This window comes from Somniosus microcephalus, chromosome 5, assembly GCF_052327205.1.
Source record: "Somniosus microcephalus isolate GS21.2 chromosome 5, FLI_Smic_1.0, whole genome shotgun sequence".
In the NCBI taxonomy this organism is placed as follows: Eukaryota; Metazoa; Chordata; class Chondrichthyes; order Squaliformes; family Somniosidae; genus Somniosus; species Somniosus microcephalus.
Window position 1 is genome coordinate 65,089,274 of NC_140991.1, and position 26,448 is coordinate 65,115,721.

General features: G+C 46.2%; 1 protein-coding gene across 1 annotated transcript; it reads left to right on the top strand.

The window, feature by feature from the left end:
- Positions 1-59: 59 nt before the first annotated feature.
- Positions 60-26,189, top strand: LOC147117079 (patched domain-containing protein 3-like). The gene is made up of 4 exons (XM_085987699.1): positions 60-1,041; positions 11,241-11,362; positions 11,464-11,609; positions 23,224-26,189. Exons 1-4 carry the CDS (start codon positions 313-315, stop codon positions 24,912-24,914), a joined length of 2,688 nt encoding a protein of 895 aa, XP_085843825.1. The 5' UTR covers positions 60-312; the 3' UTR covers positions 24,915-26,189.
- Positions 26,190-26,448: the final 259 nt, after the last annotated feature.

Here is a 26,448-nt window from a genome sequence, read left to right on the forward strand (position 1 = left end):
TACAGGATGGTTTAATTATCAAGCTAAATTACTGGACTTTGGCTGAAGAGGAAGGAAGGCCATTGCAACGTCAAGGGAACAGGATAACAACAGTCAACATAGCAGCAGGCAGATGGCAGTCTGCTGCACCGTAATTGTGCACAGAAGCAGCCACTTGCAGTTCTTATTGGGGATTTCATTTCAACAGCTCAGTGAACCAGCAAACATGTGTATTGATTTCTAGAATGTCTCTTCTTCCTGCTCTTAAACGCTGGACTTCACAGAGGTGAAGGCCTTGGAGTTGAGCTTCGTTTTACCAGTCTGTCTCTCATCATGCCTCGGTGTCAGACAAATTGCGTTGAGAAACCTCTCTGTGAAGCTTTTAAGAAACTTGGACGATTCGTGGGTGAAAATGTCTGGTGGTTCTTCACGATTCCTCTGCTACTTTCTGCAGGACTGGGTTCAGGTTTTTATTTTTTATCGGTAAATGAAGCCAATGATATAGAAGAGCAATTTACCCCCATCAGCGGGCCAGCAAAGTCTGAGAGAGTGTTTATTAAAAACCATTTTCCAACCAATGATTCTGAATTCTTCTCCGGACAGAGGCTTTACACAGATGGGACAGTTGCTTCTTTTATTGCCGTATCGAGAGGTGACAACATCCTTACAAAAGCTGCATTTGAAGAGATTCTATCACTCGATGAAAAAGTTAAACAGATCACTATTTCTGATACTCGCGATGTCATGTTTAACTATTCTTATCTTTGTACACGGATAGCAGACTCTTGCTTTTCAAATGCAATTTTAGAAATTATAGAATACAATTCCAGTCTGGTAGAGAGCACTAATTTTTCTTATCCAAAGACGAATTGCAGTTTTATTGGTTTAGCTGTTGGAGGCGTAGAGATAGATCCAAACAACATTATTAGAAAAGCAAAGGCCGTTAGACTTGACTATTATTTACAAGAAGATAATGATGAAATGAAAGATCTCAGTTTGCTGTGGCTCAAAAAATTCCTTCAAGAATTTCCAAACCAACTGAAGAATCAGATGAAAATTGAGGTGAGTTTTTAATGTATGTCTGTATTTCTGAAAGTCTGTTACTTGAATTGAAACAAGCCAGTTATCAATGAATGTTGTGGTAGATTATTACAGTTTAACCTGGACTGTGGCAATGAGCTAGGAGTCTTCTTTCACCAGTGTGATCTTGTGTTCAGTACCTGAATAATCAGGGGACGAATTTCTCCCTCTTGTTCGCTGTAACTTTATGTTGTTTTTCCAGGTTTTCCAAGGCTCTTCCGCCGAAGTGGGGGTATCCCCACAGAAATTCACCCCCCCCACCGCCCAACCCTTCACTGCTCTTGTGAGATTTATTTTATTCTACGAGTGGGAATAATCTGTTTGAATTATCAGTGGATATTGTGTGAGTGATTGCGGAACCTCATGCGATATATCCTTGGTGACAGGCCCGACCATTTTTCTGTTGGGCTCATTTACATCTAGGAACATAGGAACATGGAAACAGGAGTAGGCCATTCAGACCCTCGATCTTGCTCTACCATTCAATTAGATCAACAACAATAAATACAACTTGCATTTCTATAGCACCTTTAACACAGTAAAATGTTCCAAGACGCGTCACAGGAGCGATTATCATACAAAGTTTGACACTGAGCCACATAAGGAGATATTAGGACAGGGAAAGAGGTAGGTTTTAAGGAACATCTTAAAGAAGGAGAGAGAGGTGGAGAGACTTAGGGAGGCAATCCCAGAGGCTAGAGCCCAGGCAGCTGAAGGTACTGCTGCCAATGGTGGAGCAATTATAATTGGGGAAGTGGAAGAGGCCAGAATTGGAGGAGTGCAGTGATTTCGGAGGGTTGTAGGACTGGAGGAGGTTACTGAGCTAAGGAGGGTCAGAGACCATGGAGGAATTTGAAAGCAAGGATGAGAATTTTAAAATCGAGGCCTTTGCAATCCTCCAGTCCTCTGGCACCACCCTCATATCCAAGGAGGATTGGAAGATTGTGGCCAGAGCCTCTGCAATTTCCACCCTTGCTTCCCTCAGTAACCTAGGATGCATCCCATCTGGACCGGATGACTTTTCCACTTTGAGCACTGCCAACCTTTTAAGTACCTCCTCTTTATCTATTTTTACCCTATCCAATATTGCTACTCCCTCCTCCTTTACTGCTACATTGGCAGCATCCTCTTCTCTAGTGAAGACAGATGCAAAGTACTCATTTAGTACCTCAGCCATACCCTCTGCCTCCACAAGAAGATCTCCTTTTTGGTTCCTAATTGGCCCCGCCCTTCCTTTCACTAGCATTTTGCTATTTATGTGTTTATAAAAGACTTTGGTTTCCGTTTATGTTAGCCACTTGGTTCTCTACTGTATTATGAACCTTACAATTGTCGTAAGCCTCCTTTTTTGTTTAATTTTAACCTCTATATCTTTAGTCATCCAGGGAGCTATAGCATTGGATGCCCTTCCTTTCCCCCTTGTGGGAATGTGCCCAAACCCTCTCCTCTTTGAATTTCAATTACTGCTCTGTCTACCAATTTTTGATTCCAATTCACCTGGGCCAGATCCCTTTCCAACTCACTGAAGTTAGTCCGCCTCCACTTCTTTCCCGCCGCTGAGCAGGAACAAGATGATATTGCTCCAGATAGCGACGTGTTGTAATTACCACCCTGTTGCCGCTCCTGATCTGCCTGATGTTATTTTCAACCGGTCCTGGAAAAGGGCAGCCTGTTTGAGGCGGATATTTTAGTAAGGCATCCAAATCAAGGTCCTATGATGTACAATTTTCAGGTACACACTACACCCACTGGTAGGAGGCCTAGAGCGGCCTAACCAATGGTCCATAAAGGGATCACTGAAGGCAGCTCTGTAAACAGTCCAGGTAAGTTTTTAGAAAGATTTATGTGGGGCTAGGAGGAGCATTAATCTTGTGGCCAACTGCAGATTGCCTGCCCCGCTTTAATTCATGACATCAGACTCGGCTGCTGGAGTTCCCAGGCCCGCAACCCTAATTGGTGAGCTGCCTGTGAGTGCTAGTTCGCTGCTCGCAGTTTGTCAATCAGATGCTAGGCACTGTGAAAGAGAAGAAAGAATTAGGGACCCAAATACAGGAAGCAATAAAACTAGTGGACAGGTAAGAAAAATAATTTAAAAGGCTAATGGAATGTTAGACTTTATCTTAAGGGGGCTGGAATACAAAGAGGTGGAAGTTATGCTACAGTTGAATGAAGATCTTGTTAGACCCCATCTAGAGTACTGTGTTCTGTCTGGGCACCGCATCTCAGGAAGGATATGTTGGCCTTAGAGGGGGCGCAGCACAGATTCACTAGGATGATACCGGGTTGAAAAGGGTTAAATTATGAGAACAGGTTGCAAAGAATAGGCTTGTATTCCCTCCATTATAGAAGATTAAGGGGTGATCTAATTGAGGTGTTTAAGATGATTGAAGGATTTGATAGGGTAGATAGAGAAAAAAACTGTTTCCTCTGATGAGGGAGTCCAGAACAAGGGTCCGTAACCTTAAAAATTCAGGGGTGATGTCAGGAAGTACTTCTTCACATAAAAGGCAGTGGAAATCTGGAGCTCTCTTCCCCTAAAAAGCAGTTGAGGCTGGGGGTCAATTGAAAATGTCAAAACTGAGATCAATAGATTTTTGTTAAGCAAGGGTATTCAGGGTTACAGAACCAAGGTGGGTAAATAAAGCTAAGATACAGATCAGCCATCCTCCAAAGGGCAACCCCAACTGCCCCATCCTACTCTCTCACTGACCTTCCCGCCCTCCGCGCTTGCTGGGGGCTAATCCTGCCAATCTCCTTCCCGTCCCACTCTCCCCTCCCAGCGCTGACCATTTGGACTCTTCCAGCGGTTCAGCTATCACCGCCCCGCTCTATCTCCCTCCTGAAAGTCCGTTTACTTGTGAACAAGGTCCTTGCCATCCATGAGTTTATTGTGGGTGATTGCATTGACATCATGGCTCTGACGGAAACTTGTCTGACGGGTGATGGCACCTTCATCCTTAATGAAGCCTCCTCGCCTAACTATACCTTCCACCACTTGCACCATCCAGATCACTGTGTTGGCAGTGTGGCACTTATTACCAAATCATACCTTGGTCTGTCCTCCTACTCCTCTGGCACCTCCTCCTCCTTTAAACATCTCACCCTCTTCCACCCCTCTCGCCACTCCTTTAAAATCCTCGTTCTCTACCACCCACCCAAGTACCATGCCAAGTAGCTCACCGAGGTATCTTCACTTCTTTCCTCCTTCAGCCTCTGCACCGCAAGACTTCTCATCCTTGGTAATTTCAACCTCCATCTCAACTCATCATGCTCTCTCTCCTCTGAGTTCACTGCCCTCCTATCCTGCCTTAATCTCTCCCTCCATATAAACTCCCCGACCCATAATCATGGCCAACCCCTCGACCTCGCCATCTCATGTGACCTCTCTATTCCCATCATGTCAATCAGAGATAAGTCCATCTCTGATCACTTCCTAGTATACCTCTTCACTCACAACCCCTTTCCTCTTCCAATCCCACTTCCTTCTCTGTCCACCTCTGGAAAAAAAAGCTCTCCATCAAGTCACTTACAATGGCACTTTCAAATACCCTCAATTCACCATGACATTTCTGCAGCTCAATCAAAACCGCACCTCCAACTCTTGTCCCCACTAAAATCATTACTCTATCTCACCCTGGTCATTCCCCCGGTACGGCCCTCATCTTCACTCCCTTAACTTCAAGGGACACAGACTTGAACGTTTATCGCCAGAATTAGCTGGACCACGTAAAGCACTATCGGGTCTTGCTTTCCTCTGTCAAAACTGCTCACTATTCCAGGATCATCCTGGAACAAAAAGATAACCCCCAGCTTCTCTTCTTCACTACTAACTGTCTTCTTAAACGCCTCTACCCTGCCTCTTCCACCCCCACCTCCAACTACAAGTGAAAGGAGCCCATGGACTTCTTTGTCATTAAGATTAAGAACATGCATTCAGCTGCCGCTGCCATTTCCCTCCCTCCCCCTAGCCCACCAAGCCAAACTTCCCTCCTGCTCTTATCCCTAAACTCACATCTCTCGATTCTCTCCTATTTCACCTCATGCCACCTCCAAGCTCATCTTATCCATGAGACCCACCTCCTGCTGCCTCGTCCCTATTCCTACCAAACTGCTAACCACCCAACTTCTCTTCCTGGCCCCATGTTAACTGATATCGTTAATGGTTCCCTCTCCTTAGGTACTGCCCCCCTCCCTTTCAAATCTGCTGTCATCACCCCCCTCCTCAAAAAACCCACCCTTGCAAGCTACCACTCCATCTCCAAGCTCCCTTTCCTTTTCAAAGTCCTTGAACATGTTGTCACTTCCCAAATCAGTGCTCACAACTCCATGTTTTAAATCCTCCAAACAGGCTTACGCTCCTGCCACAGCATTGAATGGCCCTTATCAAAGTAACAAATTGTATCTTATGTGACTGTGACCAAGATAAACTATCCCTCCTCATCCTTCTAGAACTGTCTGCAGCCTTTGGCACAGTTGGCCACACCATCATCCTCCGTCGTCCAGCTTTGTGGGACTGTCCTCGCCTGGTTCCATTCTTACCTACCCAGTCGTAGCCAGAGAATCACCTCCAATGGCTTCTCTTCCAACTCCTGCACCATTACCACTGGAGACCCCAAAGATCTATCCTTGGCCCCCTCCTTTTTCTCATCTACATGCCACCCTCAGCGGCATCATCCATTATCACGTCAGGTTCCACACGTACGCTGACAACACCCAGCTCTACGTCACCACCACGTCTCTTGATCCTTCCAATGTCTTTGATTTGTCACGCTGCTTGTTCGACATCCAGTCCTTGATGAGCAGATACTTCCTCCAACTAAATTTTGGAAGGCCCAAGCCATTGTCTTTGGTCCCGACCACAAATTCCGTTCCATAGCCATCGATTCCATCCCTCTCCCTGACAACTGTCAGAGGCTGAACCAGACCATTCGCAACCTTGGTGTCATATTTGACCCCAAGTTGAGCTTCCAACCACATATCTGTGCCATCACCAAGACCACCTACTTCCACCTCCTTAATATTGCCAAACTCCACCCCTGACTCAGCTCATCTGTTGCTGAAACCCTAATCCATGCCTTTATTACCTCTAGACTCTCCTGGCTGGCCTCCAATCTTACACCCTCCATAAACTTGAGCTCATCCTAAACTCTGCTGCCCGTATCCTAACTCGTACCAAGTCCCGTTCACGCATCACCCCTGTACTCGCTGACCTACATTGGCTCCCGGTCCGGCAAAGCCTCGATTTTAAAATTCTCATCGTTGTTTTCAAACCCGTCCATGGCCTCGCCCCTCCCTATCTCTGTAACCTCCTACAGCCCTACGACCCTCTGAGATCTCTGCACTCCTCCAATTCTGGCCTCTTGCGCATCCCCGATTTTAATCACTCAACCATCAGCGGCCGTGCTTTTAGCTTCCAAGGCCCTTAAATCTGGAATTCCCTCCCTAAACCTCTTCGCCTTTCTACCTATCTCTCCTCCTTGAAGACGCTCCTTAAAATCTACCTCTTTGATCTGTCCTAATATCTCCTTATGTGGCTCGGTGTCAAATATTGCTTAATAATGCTCCTGTGAAGCACCTTGGGACGCTTTACTGTGTTTTGCTACAAAGGCTGCAAAGGAATATAGACAGGTTAAGTGAGTTGTCAAGAATATGGCAGATGGAATATAATGTGGAGAAGTGTGAAGTTAATCCCTTTGGTGGGAAAAATAGAAAAGCAGAATATTTTTTAAATATTTTTTAAGCCACAAATTCAAATTTGCCAATGACACAAAGATAGGTGACATTGTAGGCAATGTAAATGAAAGCATAAGATTACAAAGAAATATTGATAGATTAAATGAATGGGCAAAGCTGTGGGAAATGGATTTCAATGTAGGCAAATGTGAGGTCATCCACTTTGGACCTAAAAAGGATAGAACAGGGTACTTTCTAAATGGTGAAAAGCTAAAAACAGTGGAGGCCCAAAGAGACTTGGGGGCTCCAAGCACATAGGAAGGAAATATTAGCCTTGGAGGAAGTGCAACATAGGTTTCCCAGAATGATACCTGGACTCCAAGGGTTAAATTACTAGGGTTGTATTCCCTGCAATTTAGAAGGTTAAGGGGTGATTTGATCGAAGTTTTCAAGATATTAAGGGGAACAGATAGGGTAGATAGAGAGAAACTATTTCCGCTGGTTAGGGAGTCTAGGACTAGGGGGCATAGTCTAAAAATTAGAGCCAGACCTTTCAGGAGTGAAATTAGGAAACACTTCTACACACAAAGGGTGGTAGAAGTTTGGAACTCTCTTCCGCAAACGGCAATTGATGCTAGATCAATTGCTAATTTTAAATCTGAGTTTGATAGATTTTTGTTAACCAAAGGTATTAAGGGATTTGGGGCAAAGACGAGTATATAGAGTTAGGTCACAGATCAGCCATGATCTCATTGAATGGTGGAACAGGCTCCAGGGGCTAAATGGCCTACTCCTGTTCCTATGTTTCTATGGTCCTATATTCCTATGTTCCTATGGTGAGAGACTGGGAAATGTTGGTATTCAAAGGGACCTGGGTATCCTTGTACATGAATCACAGGAAGTTAACAGGCAGGTACAGCAAGCAATTAGGACAGCAAATGGTATATTAGCCTTTATTACAAAGGGATTGGAGTATAAAAGTAAGTCTTACTACAATTATATAGGGCTTTGGTGAGACCACACCTGGAGCACCATGTACAGTTTTGGTCTCCTTACCTAAGGAAAGATATACTTGCCTTAGAGGGAGTACAACAAAGGTTCACTAGACTGATTGCTGGGATGAGGCGATTGTCCTATGAGGAGAGATTGAGTAGACTAGGCCTATATTCCTTAGCATTTAGAAGAATGAGAATTGATCCCATTAAAACATATAACATTCTGAAAGGGCTTGACAGGGTAGATGCTGAAGGGATGTTTCCCCTGGCTAGGAAGTCTAAAACTAGAGGTCACAGACTCAGAATAAGGGATCGGTCATTTAGGACTGAAATGAGGAGAAATTTCTTCACTGAAAGCGTTGTGAATCTTTGGAATTCTTTACCACAGCGAGCTGTGGATGCTCAGTCGTTGAGTGTATTCAAGACAGAGAGTGATACATTTTTGAACTCTAGGGGAATCAAGTTGATATGGGGATAGTACGGGAAGGTAGAGTTAAGGTAGAAGATCATCCATGATCTTATTGAATGGCGGAGCAGGTTCGAAGGTCCGAGTGGCTTACTCCTGCTCCTATTTCTTATGGTCTTATGTTCTTAATAGTGCTGTTAGGTAGTGAGTTCCAGGATTTTGACCCAGTGACAATGAAGGAATGGTGATATATGTCCAAGTAATAATGGTGTGTGACTTGGAGGGAAGCTGAGAGGTGATGGTAATCCCATGCACATTGTGTCCCTGACCTGCTAGGTCGTGTTGGTCGCTGGTTTGGGAGATGTGTCAAAGTAGCTTTGGCGAGTTGCTGCAATGCATCCTGTAGATAGTACACGCTGCAGCCACGGTGCTTGAACGAGTGGAGGTTTAAGGTGCTGGCTGGGCTGCTGCTCAAGCAGACTGTTTTGTCCTGGATAGTGTCGAGCTCCTTGAGTATTGTTGCAAATGCACCCATCAAGGTAAACGGAGAGTATTCCATCACACTTCTCAGAAGTCAGGAGATGATCCACTCACCACAGAATTTCCAACCACTGACCTGGTCTGGTAGCCACGGCATTAATGTGGCTGGTCCAGTTGAGATTCAGGTCAATGGCAAGCCCCAGGATGTTAATGGTGGTGGATGCGGCAATGGTAACACATTGAATATCAAGAGAAGGTAGTTAGACTCTCTCGTGTTGGTGATGTTCATTGCCTGGCACTTGTGTGGCATGAATGTTACTTGTCATTTATCATGCTATCCAGGTCTTGCTGTAAGTGGGTGTGGACTGCTTCATTATTTGAGGAATTGTGAATGGAACTGAACACCGTGCAATCATCAGCGAGCCTCCCCACTTCTGACCTCATGATTGAAGAAGGATCATTCATGAAGCAGCTGAAGATAGTTGGGTTTAGGACGCTGCACTGAGGAACTCCTGCAGTGATGTCCTGGGGATGAGATGATTGGCCTCCAACAAACACAACCATCTTCCTTTGTCATAAAGTCATAGAGTCATAGAGTTATACAGCACAGAAAGAGGCCCTTCGGCTTATCGTGTCCGTACGGGCCATCAAGCCCTGTCTATTCTAATCCCACTTGCCAGCACTTGGTCCGTAGCCTTGTATGCTATGGCGTTTCAAGTGCTCATCTAAATGCTTCTTGAATGTTGTGAAGGTTCCTGCCTCTACCACCCTTTCAGGCAGTGAGTTCCAGATTCCAACCACCCTCTGGGTGAAAAAGTTTTTCCTCAAATCCCCTCTAAACCTCCTGCCCCTTACCTTGAAACTATGCCCCCTGGTTATTGACCCCTCTACTAAGGGGAAAAGTTCCTTTCTATCTACCCTATCTATGCCCCTCATAATTTTGTACACCTCAATCAGGTCCCCCCTCAGCCTTCTCTGCTCTGAGGAAAACAACCCCAGCCTGTCCAGTCTCTCTTCATAGCTGAAGCGCTCCAGCCCAGGTAACATCCTGGTGAATCTCCTCTGCAACCTCTCCAATGCAATCACATCGCTCCTATAGTGTGGCGACCAGAACTGCACACAGTATTCCAGCTGTGGCCTAACTAGCGTTTTGTACAGCTCCATCATAACCTCCCTGCTCTTATATTCTATGCCTCGGCTAATAAAGGCAAGTATCCCATATGTCTTTTTAACTACCTTATCTACCTGTCCTGCTGCCTTCAGGGATCTATGTACATGCACACCAAGGTCCCTCTGATCCTTTGTTCTTCCTAGGGTCCTACCATTCATTGTGTATTCCCTTGCCTTGTTAGTCCTCCCAAAATGCATCACCTCACACTTTTCAGGGTTAAATTCCATTTGCCACTGTTCTGCCCATCTAACCATCCCATCTATATCGTCCTGTAGCCTGAGGCTTCCCTCTTCGATATTTATCACTCCACCAATTTTCGTTTCATCTGCGAACTTACTGATCATACCTCCTACATTCATATCTAAATCATTAATGTACACTACAAACAGCAAAGGACCCAGCACCGATCCCTGCGGTACACCACTGGACATAGGCTTCCAGTCACAAAAACAACCTTCGACCATCACCCTCTGCCTCCTGCCACTAAGCCAATTTTGGATACAATGTGCCAAATTGCCATGGATCCCATGGGCTCTTACCTTCTTGACCAGTCTCCCATGTGGGACTTTGTCAAAAGCCTTACTGAAGTCCATGTAGACTACATCAACTGCACTACCCTCATCCACACACCTAATCACCCCCTCAAAAAATTCAATCAAATTGGTCAGACATGATCTTCCCCTGACAAAGCCATGCTGACTATCATAGAAACATAAAAGATAGGAGCAGGAGTAGGCCATTCGGCCCCTCGAGCCTGCTCCGCCATTCAATGAGATCATGGCTGATCATCCAAATTCAGTACCCTGTCCCTGCCTTCTCCCCATATCCCTTGATCCCTTTAGCCTTAAGAAATATATCTAACTCCTTCTTGAATATATTTAATGAATTGGCCTCAACTGCCTTCTGTGGTAGAGAATTCCACAGGTTCACCACTCTCTGGGTGAAGAAATTCCTCCTCATCTGTCCTATCCCTGATTAATCCTTTGTGCTAGGTTATTGGTGACTTAGGGCAGTTTGATAGCATTGTTGACAACTCGTTCCATCTCTTTGCGATGATTGAAAGTAGGCTGAAGGATGCTAATTGCCTGGGATGGATTTGCCGTGCTTTTCGTGGACAGGACATACCTGGGCAATTTTCCACATTGTTGGGTAGATGTCAGTGTTGTAGATGTGTTGGAACAGCTTGGTTAGCGGCGCGGCTAAGTCTGGAGAACTCAGACTATGAAGAACCCTCATCTGAGCCACAGCAGCCCTCCACCTCCCATGATGAACACATGGGGGGAGCAACTCATAGGAACACTAGAATAGGTAAGATATTGTTTAAAATAGGCACTATGGGCTCACACCTGGGTGATAATTAATGTCTAGAAACTTTAGAAATCTTTAGGGTAAAATGTTGTTAAAGTAATATTATAGAGCCACAGACAGTTAGCTAACCTTTGTTCCTGAATTACAGGTTTCTTATTTCACATCAATATCAAGACAAGAAGAATTTGAAGGAAATATTAAAAGAATTGTTCCTTTGTTCTCTATCACATATTTTCTTTCAATATTCTTTTCCATCACATCTTGTATGAGGTAATATCTTTATTTTCAGATTTATTTGTAACACACTTTCATTGAATACATCATATTAAAAAGTCTGTTGTGTTATAGAAGGTTATTGAATTTATTTCCAGGTTTGACTGTGTGAGAAATAAGGTCTGGGTCGCTCAACTGGGAGTTGTATCAGCTGGATTAGCCGTACTATCAGGATTTGGACTGCTGCTGTTTTGTGGGATGAAATTTGCCATCAATACTGCCAATGCACCTTTTCTGATTCTAGGTCAGTAATATTTACTTTACCAATACAAGTATGATCAACCTTCAAATGATTGTCCTCCCTAATTTGCTTGTCTGGACTGCACGTTGGTCTGTCCCCTACTTCTCTGGCATGTTCTCCTCCTTTGTACACCTCACCTTGTTCTACCCCTCTCGCTTTTCCTTTAAAATTCTCTTTCAATACTGCCCACCCAAGGCCCGCCCCAAGTTTCTCACCAAAATACCTTCACTCCTTTCCTCCCTGTACCGAGCAACTTCTCATCCTTGGTGATTTCAACCTCAATCTCAACTTACCTGGTCCTCCTGTCCTCCCTCAACCTCTCCCTCCATATAAACTTCTAAACATAATCATGGCCATCCCCTCGACCTTGCCATCTCACGTGACCTCTTTATTCCCATCATCTCAATCACAGACAAGGCCATCTCTGATCACTTCCCTGTATCGCTTAACACTCACATTCCCACTTCCTTCTGCATCTGTACCTGGAAAAAACTCTTCCTCAAGTCACTTACAATGACAAGTGTCCTGGCCTACATTGTCTCCTGGTTCTCCAACACATTGATTTTAAAGTGTTCAAATCCTTCCATGGCCTTGCCCCTCCCTATCTCTGTAACCTCCTCCATCCCTACAACCCTCCAAGAACTCTGTGCTCCTCCAACTCTGGCCTCTTGTGCATCTCCCACTCCATTCACCCCACCATTGGCACTTTGCTTTTAGCCATCCAGGTCCTAAGTTCTGGAATTCCCTTTCTAAACTACTCCACCTCGCTTTCCTTCTTTAAGACCCTCCTTAAAACCTACCTCTTTGACCAAGCTTTTAGTCACCCATCCTAATATCACCGTTTTTGGCTCAGTGTCAAAATTTATGTCTAATTACGTTCCTTGAAGCACCTTGGGATGTTTTCCTACGATAAAGGCGCTATGTAAATGGCAGTTGTTGTTCTCGTTGCATGAAACAGTAAATAGCTCTTGTGGTGATTACTCAAAAGTGTAGAAACTGTTTCCAAAGAAATTCCTAACAAATTATAATACAAAAAGTATGACTTGTTTCCAATGCAGTAATGAATGTTGATTTAAATTAAAAATAACTTACAAATGCTGACTTGCTTTGTGAGTTTGGGACACGGGAGCGGTAGCACAGTGGTTATGTTACTGGACTAGTAATCCAGAGGCCTGCACTAATGATCCAGAGGTGTGAAATTTAAATTAAGTTAATTAAATAAATCTGGAATAAAAAGCTAGTATCAGTAATGGTGACCATGAAACTACCGGATTGTCGTAAAAACCCATTTGGTTCGCTAATGTCCTTGAAGGATGGAAATTTGCCGTCCTTACCTGGTTTAGCCTACAGCAAGACCCACAGCCTAGCAGTTGTACCAAGCTGATACAGAAAACAATAATAAGAATAAAACTGGATGCACCACCTGGCATCAAACTCAGCACTGGCTTCAACTCGAGAAAGGCACACCCAGACCAATTGACCCTCCTTGTGGGGACTTGTGCCAAAATTGGGAGCACTGTCAAGCAACAGCCTGACAATATCAAACTCACAGAATCATACCTTTCAGTCAGACTTCAGTATACAGTCGGGGCGGAGTGGCCCTGGGAGTTCTCAACATTGACTCTGGACCCCATGAACTCTTATGGCTTCAGGTCAAACATGGGCAAGGAAACCTCCTGCTGATTACCACCTACCGCCCTCCATCAGCTGATGAATCAGTGCACCTCCATGTTGAACACCACTTGGATGAAGCACTGAGGGTAAAATGTACTCTGGGTGGGGGACTTCAATGTCCATCACCAAGAGTGGCTCGGTAGCACCACTACTGACCGAGCTGGCCGAGTCATGAAGAACATAGCTGCCAGTCTGGGCCTGCGACAGGTGGTGAGAGAACCAACACGAGGGAAAAATCTACTTGACCTCGTCCTCACCAATCTACCTGCCTCAGATGCATCTGTCCATGACAGCATAGGTAGCAGTGACCACCGCACAGTCCTTGTGGAGACGAAGCCCCATCTTCACACTGAGGACACCCTCCATCGTGTTGTGTGGCACTACCACTGTGCTAAATGGGATAGATTCAGACCAGATCTAGCAGCTCAAAGCTGGGCATCCGTGAGGCATTGTGGGCCATCGGCGGCAGCACAATCGTATTCCGCCACAGTCTGTAACCTTTGGCCCGGCATATCCCTCACTCTACCATTACCATCAAGCCAGGGGTCCAACCCTGGTTCAATAAGAAGTGTACAAGAGCATGCCAGGAGCAACAGCAGGTGTACCTAAAAATAAGGTGCCAACCTGGGAATGCTGCAACACAGGACTACTTGCATGCTAAACAGCAGAAGCAGCATGCTATAGAAAGAGCTAAGTGATCCCACAATCAACGGATCAGATCAAAGCTCTGCAGTCACGCCACATCCAGTCGTGAATGGTGGTGAACAATTAAACAACTAACAGGAGGAGGAGGCTTCATGAACATTCCCATCCTCAATGATGGAGCACCCCAGCACGCGAGTGTTTGCAACCATCTTCAGCCAGAAGTGCTGAGTGGATGATCCATCTCGGCCTCCTCCTGGGGTCGCCACCATCACAGAAGCCAGTCTTCAGCCAATTCGATTCACTTCACATGATATCAAGAAACGGCCGAGCACATTGGATACAGCAAAGACTATTGCCCCTGACAACATCCCGGCTGTCGTGTGGAGGACTTGTGTTCCAGAACTAGCCGCGCCTCTAGCCAAACTGTTCCAGTACAGCTACAACACTGGCATCTACCCGACAATGTGCAAAACTGCCCAGGTATGTCCTATCCACAAAAAGCAGGACAAATCCAATCCGGCCAATTACCGCCCCATCAGTCTATTCTCAATCATCAGCAAAGTGATGGAAGGTGTCATCGACAGAGCTAACAAACAGCACTTACTCACCAATAACCTGCTCACCGATGCTCAGTTTAGGTTCGGCCAGGACCACTCGGCTCCAGACCTCATCACAGCCATGGTCCAAACATGGACAAAAGAGCTGAATTCCAGAGGTGAGGTGAGAGTGACTGCCCTTGACATCAAGGCAGCATTTGACCGAGTGTGGCATCAAGTAGCCCTAGTAAAATTGGAGTCAATGAGAATCAGGGGGAAAACTCTCCACTGGCTGGAGTCATACCTGGCACAAAGGAAGATGTTTGTGGTTGTTGGAGGTCAATCATCACAGCCCCAGGATATCGCTGCAGAAGTTCCTCAGGGCAGTGTCCTAGGCACAACCATCTTCAGTTGCTTCACCAATGACCTTCCCTCCATCATAAGGTCAGATGTGGGGATGTTCGCTGATAATTGCACAGTGTTTATCTCCATTCGCAACTCCTCAGATAATGAGGCAGTCCATGTCCACATGCAGCAAGACCTGGATGACATTCAGTCTTGGGCTGATAAGTGGCAAGTAACATTTGCGCCACACAAGTGCCAGGTATGTCCTATCCACAAAAAGCAGGACAAATCCAATCCGGCCAATTACCGCCCCATCAGTCTATTCTCAATCATCAGCAAAGTGATGGGAGGTGTCGTCGACAGAGCTAACAAACGGCACTTACTCACCAATAACCTGCTCACCGATGCTCAGTTTAGGTTCGGCCAGGACCACTCGGCTCCAGACCTCATCACAGCCATGGTCCAAACATGGACAAAAGAGCTGAATTCCAGAGGTGAGGTGAAAGTGACTGCCCTTGACATCAAGGCAGCATTTGACCGAGTGTGGCATCAAGTAGCCCTAGTAAAATTGGAGTCAATGAGAATCAGGGGGAAAACTCTCTGATTTGCCTCAATAAATCCGAGACTCAATGTTGGCGGAACAAAGCAAGGCTTTTATTAACTTAGAAGGTAACACAGTAGAGAAGTGTCTCCCCATCCAGATGTCTGCTGTACTGGATGCGAGACACGCTGGGCCTGCTTACATAGGGGCCAGGTATGGGCGGAGCCCTACACAATACAATACAAGTGAGGAAACGGAACTGAGGTGAGGGAAATGAAACTGAAACTAAACCACAGTCACAGGCACACAGAGAATACAGATGAGTGATGAATGGCATATTTCATCACATTCACCCCTTCTATAGATTTAGTCTGTTCGGGGGTTTGATAGTCCTCTGTGACCGACGTGGCTGTTGTGGTGCCGCGGGTGTCGGCTGGGTGTCCCCGGTGGCCTCCTGGGTCTCTGCCGGGGGCGCCGCCAGGGTTGTTGAAGGGGTAGTTGGTGGGGGTACCGTTGGTCGATGTTCTTCCGGGGGTGATGAAAGAGTAGTGGGTGGGTAAGAGTTGCTGTGATCGTTGTTGCTGCTGTTGTCATGGTTGTTGTCGTTACCGGCTGGGGCGACGTCTTTTATGGACACGGTGTCCTCCCTTCCGTCGGCGTGCCGGACATACGCATATTGGGTGTTGGCATGGAGTAGGTGCACTGACTCCACGAGAGGGTCCGTCTTGTGGCCCCTCACATGCCTTCATACCAATACCGGACCTGGGGTGGAAAGCCATGACGGCATGGATACGCCTGAGGTGGATTTCCGGGGGAAAACAAACATTCGTTCATGAGGCGTGGCATTAGTGGCAGTACACAATAGCGACCGTATCGAATGGAGCACATCTGGGAGGACTTCCTGCCAGCGGGAGATAGGGAGGCCCTTGGTCCTTAGAGCTAGAGTGACTGCTTTCCATACTGTCCCGTTCTCTCGCTCCACCTGGCCGTTACCCTGGGGGTTGTAGCTGGTGGTACGGCTCATGGCGATCCCCCTGGACAGCATGTACTGGCGTAGCTCTTCGCTCATGAAGGACGCCCCCCTATCCGTGTGGATGTAGCTCGGCATACCGAACAGGCAGAACAGGCTGTTGAGGCATTTAATGACCGTGGCGCTGGTCATGTCTGGGCAGGGGAAGACGAATGGGAAACCGGAGTATTCGTCCACAAAGTTCAGGAAGTAAACATTGCGGTCGACCGACGGGAGGGGGCCCTTGAAATCTAAGCTGAGCCGCTCAAAGGGCCGTGTAGCTTTGATTAAGTGGGCTCTATCTGGGCGGTAGAACCGAGGCTTGCACTCAGCGCAAGTGCGGCAGTTCCTGGTCAGAGACCGAACTTCCTCAATCGAGTAGGGTAAGTTGCGGGACTTTATGAAGTGGAACAGCCGTGTGACCCCCTGGGTGGCAGAGGTCGTTGTGGAGGGTCTGTAGCCGATCCCCGGTGGCGCTGGCACACATCCCTCGTGAGAGGGCGTCGGGGGATTCGTTAAGGGCCCCTGGCCGGTAAATGATGTCATACTCGAAGGTGGAGAGCGCGATCCGCCACCTGAGAATCTTATCATTTTTGATCTTCCCCTTCTGTTTATTATTAAACATAAACGCTACCGACCGCTGGTCGGTAAGTAGGGTGAAGCGTTTGCCGGCTAGGTAGTGGCGCCAGTGGCGCACTGCCTCCACGATGGCTTGGGCCTCCTTTTCCATGGAGGAGTGTCTGATCTCGGGCCCTTGGAGGGTCCTCGAGAAGAAAGCTACGGGCCGCCCCGCCTGGTTGAGGGTGGCCGCCAAGGCAAAGTCAGACGCATCACTTTCCACTTGAAAGGGAGTGTTCTCATCCACTGCCTGTAGCATGGCCCGCTCAATATCCCGCTTAATGCTTTTGAAGGCGGCGTGGGCCTCAGCAGAGAGCGGAAAAGAGGATGCTTTCAAGAGGGGGCGGGCTTTGTCGGAGTAGTTGGGGACCCATTGTGAATAATAAGAAAATAACCCCAGGCACCTTTTCAGGGCTTTGGGAGTGTTGGGCAGGGGCAGCTCCCATAGGGGGCGCAATCGGTCGGGGTCTGGTCCGATTTCCCCATTCTCCACCACGCTGCCTAGTATGCAGAGGCGCGTGGTGTTGAAAACGCACTTGTCCTCGTTGTAAGTGAGGTTGAGTTTTTGTGCGGTTTTCAGGAACCTTTCGAGGTTCGAGTCGTGATCCTGCTGGTTGTGACCGCAGATGGTGACGTTGTCGAGGTAGGGGAAGGTTGCCTGCAAGTGGTGGTCATCGACCATGCGGTCCATCTCCCTCTGGAAGACCGAGACCCCATTCGTCACCCCAAAGGGGACTCTGAGGAATTGGTAGAGGCGTCCGTTCGCCTCGAAGGCGGTGTACGGGCGGTCCTCTGGTCTGATAGGGAGCTGGTGGTACGCTGACTTGAGGTCGATGGTGGAGAACACCCGGTATTGGGCGATTTGGTTCACCATTTCTGGTATGCGGGGTAGCGGGTAGACGTCTAGTTGGGTGTACCTGTTGATCGTTTGGCTATAGTCGATCACCATCCGTTTCTTCTCGCTACCCCTTACCACTACCACTTGGGCGTGCCACAGGCTGTTGCTGCGTTCAATAATGCGCTCCTTCAGGAGCCTGTCTACCTCGGTCGCGATAAACCGCCTGTCCTCCCAGCTGTACCTCCTGCTTTTGGTCGCTATTGGCCGGCAGTTAGGGGTAAGGTTCGCGAATAGCGAAGGCGGCTTTACCTTCAGGGTAGCCAGACCGCACACTGTGAGGGGCGGCTGGGACCCACCGTAATTGAGCGTGATGCTTTGGTGGTGGCACTGGAAATCCAGGCCCAAGATCACGCTCGCACATAGATTCTTCATGATTAGTACTTTAAAATGATCGTATACAGTTCCGTTAACGGACAATTGTACCGTGCAGTAACCCATAATGGTCGATGTCTGTGTTTTATCAGCCATAGAGATGGTACCCCGAGTAGGGACCACCGTTAGGGAGAGTTGTTCTGCTAGTTCAGGGTGGATAAAACTCTCCGTGCTTCCACTGTCAATTAAACATTTAACCCCGCACCCGTTTACCTCGATGTCCACCATTGATTTGGATAGCGGGTGCGGCCTGGTCTGGTCCACTGTGACCGATGCCACTGTAGGGCCCTGATCGAGACAAGATGGCGTCCACACTGTCTGCTCACAAGATGGCGGACCCCACGAGGTCGGGCAAGATGGCGCCCAAGATGGCCGCTCCCACGGCGCACACGCGGCGGTGGCGGATTTTCCGGCGGGGTTCCCTCTGCACACCTTCCCGAAGTGCCCCTTCTTACCGCACTTAAAGCAGGTGGTGCCTTTCGCCGGGCACAGGTTTCTGGTGTGCTTCGGCTGCCCGCAGAAGTAGCAGTTGGGTCCCCAACGCGTCGCGGCTGTCGTAGGGCTTCTGGGGGGAGAGCCGGGCCCCGACGGTGTCGGGCTGCCGGGCGGGGAAGATGCCTTCCAAGATGGCGGCGCCCTTGGTGCACACGTGGCGGCGTGGGCGGCGTGGGCTGAAGAGTAGGCGTCCGAGTTTCTCTGGGCCACATCCAGGGATCGCGCTGTGTCCACAGCCTGTTTCAGGTCCAATCCCGTTTTTTCCAGCAGTCTCTGCCGGGTGTAAGTGGAGCTGAGGCCTGTGATAAAGGCATCACGAACAAGCTCGTCAGTGTACACTGCGGCTTTTACATCTTGGCACTTGCAATCTTTGCCCAGCGTTTTCAGGGTGACTAGGAACTCATCCAGCGATCCCCCAGGTCGCTGTGTGCGAGTAGCGAGCAGATGCCTAGCATACACCTCATTCGTAGGCTGCTGGTAATGCGCCTTTAAGATGTCGCAGGCGGCCGGGTACGTGTCGGCGTCTTGGATGAGGGGGTAAACCCGGTGGCTTACCCAATTCCGCAGGATTCCGAGTTTCATACTTTCAGCGTCCGTAGCGGCTGTGATGGCTGCAGAATTGTCCAGGAAGAATTCCATACACTTAAACCAGTGTCCGAAGCGTGCCGATGCGTCCGGAGCATGCTGGTCCAAATCCAAACGTTTGGGTATCAAGAGTTGATCCATTGTGTTGAAAAATAAGTTAATAAAATTGATGTGCCTCAATAAATCCGAGACTCAAAGTTGGCGGAACAAAGCAAGGCTTTTATTAACTTAGAAGGTAACACAGTAGAGAAGTGTCTCCCCATCCAGATGTCTGCTGTACTGGATGCGAGACACGCTGGGCCTGCTTACATGGGGGCCAGGTATGGGCGGAGCCCTACACAATACAATACAAGTGAGGAAACGGAACTGAGGTGAGGGAAATGAAACTGAAACTAAACCACAGTCACAGGCACACAGAGAATACAGATGAGTGATGAATGGCATATTTCATCACACTCTCCAGTGGCTAGAGTCATACCTAGCACAAAGGAAGATGTTTGTGGTTGTTGGAGGTCAATCATCACAGCCCCAGGATATCGCCGCAGAAGTTCCTCAGGGCAGTGTCCTAGGCACAACCATCTTCAGTTGCTTCACCAATGACCTTCCCTCCATCATAAGGTCAGATGTGGGGATGTTCACTGATAATTGCATAGTGTTTATTTCCATTCGCAACTCCTCAGATAATGAGGCAGTCCATGCCCGCATGCAGCAAGACCTGGATGACATTCAGTCTTGGGCTGATAAGTGGCAAGTAACATTTGCGCCACACAAGTGCCAGGCAATGACTATTTCCAATAAGCAAGAGTCCAACCACCACCCCTTGACATTCAACGGCATTACCATCGCTGAATCCCCCACCAGCAACATCCTGGGGGTCACCATTGACCAGAAACTTAACTGGACCAGCCACATAAATACTGTGGCAACAAGAGCAGGTCAGAGGCGAGGTATTCTGCGGTGAGTGTCTCACCTCCTGACTCCCCAAAGCCTTTCCTCCATCTACAAGGCACAAGTCAGGACTGTGATGGAATACTCTCCACTTGCCTGGATGAGTGCAGCTCCAACAACACTCAAGATGCTCGACCGCATCCAGGACAAAGCATCCTGCTTGATTGGTACCCCATCCACCACCTTAAACATTCATTCCCTCCACCACCAGCACACCGTGGCTGCAGTGTGTACCATCTAAAAGATGCACTGCAACAACTCGCCAAGGCTTCTTCGACAGCACCTCCCAAACCCGCAACCTCTACCACCTAGAAGGACAAGGGCAGTAGGCACATGGGAATACCACCACCTCCAAGTTACCCTCCAAGTCACACACCATCCTGACTTGGAAATATGTCGCTGTTCCTTCATTGTCGCTGGGTCAAAATCCTGAAACTCCCTCCCTAACAGCACTGTGGGAGTACCTTCACCACAGGGACTGCAGCGGTTCAAGAAGGCAGCTCACCACCACCTTCTCAAGGGCAACTAGGGATGGGCAATAAATGCTGGCCTTGCCAGCGACACCCACACCCCAGGAACGAATAAAAAAAACACTACCTAATCGAAAGTGCTCTTGCAGTGCAACATGAAAGGCATGTTTACTAAGTATCACAATTTTATTTTGCTAACACTGTAGTAAATTCAGTCAGGTACTCAGCATACTATACTTCTCTATCTGTTATCCAAGAAAATGTTTTGATAGATGAAAATCTTTTGCCAGTCTTTCAAAAGTTAGCAGAGGACCCAGAAAAGGCAGAGTGCGTGCTGGAACTCATTGCAAGGCTCGAGGCAAGAATTTAAACAAGAATATTAATTTTCTGTGGATTTTCAGGGGCTGAGTGTGTCAGATACAGTTACTAAGCCTGCCAATCAGTCATTCACACCATAGACTAGGCTATTTCTTTTTGAGGGCCATTAATAAATCAAACCAGCTACCTGTATGGGAGATGCAGGCTTGATCACAACCACACTTACTGTGGGGAAGACAGAGTGATGGCCAGGAGAAAGAAAACAGAGTCATTCCTGGGTTAAAGCCTAAAGCCCCTTAGTGGTTGGCTCAGGAATAGTATAGGCAAATGCCTGAGAGCAGGTCAACCGCTAAGAGGCGCCTTTAAAGATATATTTGCAGTAGTACTCCTAAGCCACCTTGGCACAGACCAAACAATCAGACCAAGCCTGGGGTAGTGGGTTTGATTGATAGTTGTGTCTGAGAACTTTGAGAAGCTGACACGGCCGTTGATTGTAGTCTTCTCTGATGTACTGCTTTGTGGCCAGGGGCCTCCAGTAATAGGATTATATTGGGGTTTATGTGTTTAGTTTAAGAATGTGCTGACCAGAAATGAAGGCTTGTTTCACAGCATAAGAAGTGAGTTCTAGGCCCGATTTTAAGTCGTGCAGGGGCCGGGGTAGGCGGAAAACCTCCTGACCCCTGCAGTATTAAGGCCCGGGAGATTTTAACTTCCGGGCCACATTTTAAATGATTCGACTTGGTACCCGCCCGACCAGCGGGAGTAGCTACCTGGCTGGCAGGTGGGAGCAGGATTTTGGGCGGCAGGTGACTGCTGCAGGAGAACAGAGGGAATGGCCCTTGCCATAAACGAAGATTTTAAATTTAAGTAAGGTAAATTTCAAAGTGATGAGAAATAAATTGACCACAGTAAACTGGGCTGAACTGTTAATAGGTAGACCTACAGACAAACAGTGGGAAATACTTAAAGACGAATTTGGTACGTTGTGGCGGTACCACCGAATGTCTCTTGCTTACTGTACATAATTCTCTTTAACGATGTTTATATAGAGTTTGCATGTACGGGGCGTTGCCCTCTTTAAGAGTGCGGGCAAACGCGATGACGTCACGTCACAAATCACGTGACCACCCAAGCGCGGGAAAACGCGGGCAAACGCGATGACATCACGTCACGTGATGACGTCATGTCGCAATCCACGGGGCTGCCCCAAGGCAGTCCTCGTGGCATCCCCGTTCGGTAAAGACCTGCTCCATGGCTCTCCTGCATCGATCTTTGTTGTTTTCTGGAATTCATCTAATCCTACATTAAAGACCTGTTTGATTGTTCTCCTGAGTTGACCTCCGTTATTAGTTAGGAATACGACAATTCCTACAACGTTACAATACCACTACACACCCCTAAAAGGCAAAAACACCGCTTGTGCATTTCAGCAACCATAGTCAACAAATAGGGCAAGGGACAGTATTAAGCTAAAAGGAAAAGCTTGCAAAAAAAAGTGCAAATCTAGCAGACTGGAATTATCTCCCCCAAAAGGCTGTGGATGCTGGATCAACTGAAATTTTTAAGTCTGAGATTGACAGATTTTTATTAGGTAAGTATATCAAAAGTCATGGATCAAAAAGGGGTGAATGGAGTTGAGGTACAGTTCTGTGTTCCTGGTATAAACATACAGGTCTGTCATAATCTTTTAGAAGATTGACAGCCTGGCTACTGATCCCCAGCATTGTTGAAGCACAAGTATGTGATGGAGTACATTGTACCTGGCTGTGGCTGCTCCGTACTCACTTGAGGTTAGCAGGCAGGCTTGCAGACAAAGCTAAGCAGATGCTTATCTGGTTATAACTGTTGCTCTTCTGGCCAATTCCTGTATTGTGGTTAGCCTACAATTACAATGGAGCATTATGTCTGTATATCAGCAGTAATATTGCAGGATAGTCCTGTAAGCAGGAAGAAAATATAACAAATATAGGCATTGGCCTAGTGCCTGCATTTAGTTGCAGTATTTTGGTTTCTAATTTCTTTTAAATCTTTGAAATATAATTGGAAATGTTTAGCAACAAGCATTGATTTCACATTGTACATCATTCAGGTGACAATGTTAGATTTTAATCACTTCCAGTTGTAGTCTTTTAAACACTAATTCACCATATCTCATATCTCTAGGTATCGGTGTAGACGATATGTTCATTATGCTCGCCAGCTGGCAAAAGACAAATGTTGAAACTAAAGTTGAAGATCGCCTGGCAGAGACATACGCTGAAGCAGCTGTTTCCATCACAATCACCACTCTGACTGATGTTTTAGCCTTTTATATTGGCATCATGACACCTTTTCGATCAGTGCAGTCATTTTGTGTTTACACAGGTACTACTGTGCTGTTCTGCTTCATTTACAACATTACATTTTTTGGAGCTGTTCTCGCATTGAATGGGAGAAGAGAAGCCAGTAACAGGCATTGGCTGACATTCAGAAAGGTTGAAAAAGTTCATAAACCAGGAAAATCTAAACTCCATGCAATGTGTTGTGTAGGTGGGACTTACAATCAGGAATCAGGTACAGAATCAGAACATCCGGTTTATTTCTTCTTTAAGAAATATTATGGTCCATTCCTTACAAATCGATGGACCAAGACAGCTGTGATGCTGCTGTATACAGGCTATTTGGCCAGCAGTATTTATGGCTGTTTGCAGATCAAAGAAGGAATAGATCTCAGAAATCTGGCCTTTGATGATTCATATGTGATTAAATACTATGATGATGAAAGTGATTTTTTCTCAAAGTATGGACCACGAGTCATGGTTGCTGTCACTGAATCTGTGGAATATTGGAATTCCACTGTTCAGGATGAAATTGAAACCTGTATGGGCAGATTTGAAAACCTCTCATATGTAGATAGTCAGCTGTCAGAGTCCTGGCTTCGTGCGTATATTGACATTTCTAAACAGCGGGAGATAGATATAAAGGAGAAAAATGCATTCATAGGAAATTTATCTGAGTTGTTTTGGCAGGTCCCCCCATTTAAACAAGACGTTGAACTTTCAGAAAATAACGAAAACATTACAGCTTCACGTTTTTTCATTCAGACCATTGATGTCAATAATTCAATTGCTGAGAAAAACATGCTTATTGGATTAAGAAAGCTGGCAAAGGACTGTAAAATCCCTTTGCTAGTGTACCATCCTGCATTCATCTATTTTGATCAATATCTTGTTATAATATCCAACACAATACAGAATGTAGCTGTGGCTGCTGGTGCTATGCTAATTGTTGCCTTACTTTTAATACCTAATCCAATCTGTTCTCTGTGGGTGACATTTGCTACTGCATCAGTTTTAGTGGGTGTGACTGGTTTTATGGCTTTCTGGGGTGTCAATTTAGATTCTATATCAATGATTAATCTGGTCATTTGTATCGGGTTTTCTGTGGACTTTTCAGCCCATATTTCATATGCATTTGTTTCAAATGACAAAGGAAGTTCCAATGAGCGAGCTATTGATGCATTGTACACTCTTGGATATCCCATTGTCCAGGGGGCTCTTTCAACTATACTGGGTGTTGTTGTGTTGGCCGCTGCAGAAAGTTACATATTCAGGACATTTTTTAAAATCATGTTTCTTGTCATACTTTTTGGGGCAGTTCATGGCCTCATATTTCTGCCTGTGTTTCTGACATTTTCTGCAAACCATAGGGAGTCAAACAAAGTAAAAACAGACAAGGCAACAAATAAGCAGAAATGCAATGTCTATTCCAACGAAGGATACAAAGAAAATGTGGCAGGCAACCCTATTAGAAATAAAGGATGGGTACAAGCGGAAGAACAAGATTGTCCAGTAGTGACATACATAGAAACATAGAAACATAGAAGATAGGAGCAGGATCATAACCTCGGCCCCTATTATATTTTTATATTTTTTATCCACTCTTTTGGTTTGTGCCTTTTCCTTTTTTCTCTCTCTCTCTCACATGACAGCTGTCTTTCACTCTGCCAGCACATTTCACACTTCATCTAGAGCCATTGTTTGTTTCTTTACCTGTCCTATTACTATCTCGTCTCACCTTGAATATCTTAATGTCTCTTCTTTCATCCCCTCCCACATTTCCCAGCCCCCAAACTGCCTTTTAAACTGTTTCATTTCCTGCCTTTTCCTCAGTTCTGCAGAAGGGTTTCGACCCGAAACGTTGACTCTGTTTCTCTCTCCACGGATGTTGCCTGGCCTGATGAGTTTTTCCAGCATTTTCTGTTGTTATTTCGGATTTCCAGCATCCGCATTATTTTGCTATCATTCAAAACTAATTCAGTGGTTGTGTTGCGGGCCTGGTATGGCACTATATAAATTAAAATCATTTCTTTCTTATGAACGTACCTCCCACACAATCTGTGGTTCCCTTACAAACTAATAATGTAATGCCTCTGCGAAAATAAGAGAGAACGGAACTTCAGATGAAAACATTACCATTCATCTGTTAGCATCCCAAGGTGTATGATGAAGTTATCAGCTAACACAATAAATCAGCAAGTGACGATCTTGGAGACAATTATTTCTCTTGTTTTAGGATGCTAAAACCAAACATGCATATAAATCTTGTGCCACGAGTTTAAGAAATCCAAAAAGCTGCCTGTGGCACATAAGGAGTAATTTTCCTACTTTGGGCTCTCAAAAAAGCCTCATCTGCCAGTAGTGCAGGTCAGAGATTTGTCTGGGGACTGCAGGACTGCTGGGAGAGTGACATTGGATAATTACTCCTCATGTACACATCAGTTAATGTTGTGACAGAATGATGCAGTTGCAGAAGAACAGTGTTTGTTGATTATTTCAAAGAGCTTTACTACTTAGTTTTTGACAGAGAAAACATATCACTTGTTCATAATCATCACCAGATCATTTGTTCATTGTAATCTGCTGATAGTTATAGCACTTTGAAAACACAGGCCGAATAATATTGATTAGGGCTTTTATTATCTCTAATGTGAAAAACTAGCATTTTATTGAGTGCACAGAAACGTTTTACAGAAATGTGTGAATTAGTTGTTCAACTCATTGAATATTTACTTACGAATGTTGCATTCTTATGGTGTTAATGCTTATTTTACATTTTTTTCAAACATTAAAACACACTATACCCAACAATGCTGTACAGTGTATTTATTTGTTGTCTAAATTTAATTCAAATATTCAGAAATAACGGGACTGTATTGACGGAGTTGGCCTCTGTCCAAATTGCTTCATCCCTGCCCTATTTAATGGATGACACAGTTAGCAATTTCATATGGTTACATTTCAGAAATCCCTGCGAGTTCTTGGAGACCACCAACCCCTGCGGCACAATGGGGTCCCATTTAGGATATCTTTAAACAAAACAGATTTGTAGGAAGAAGAAGATGAACAG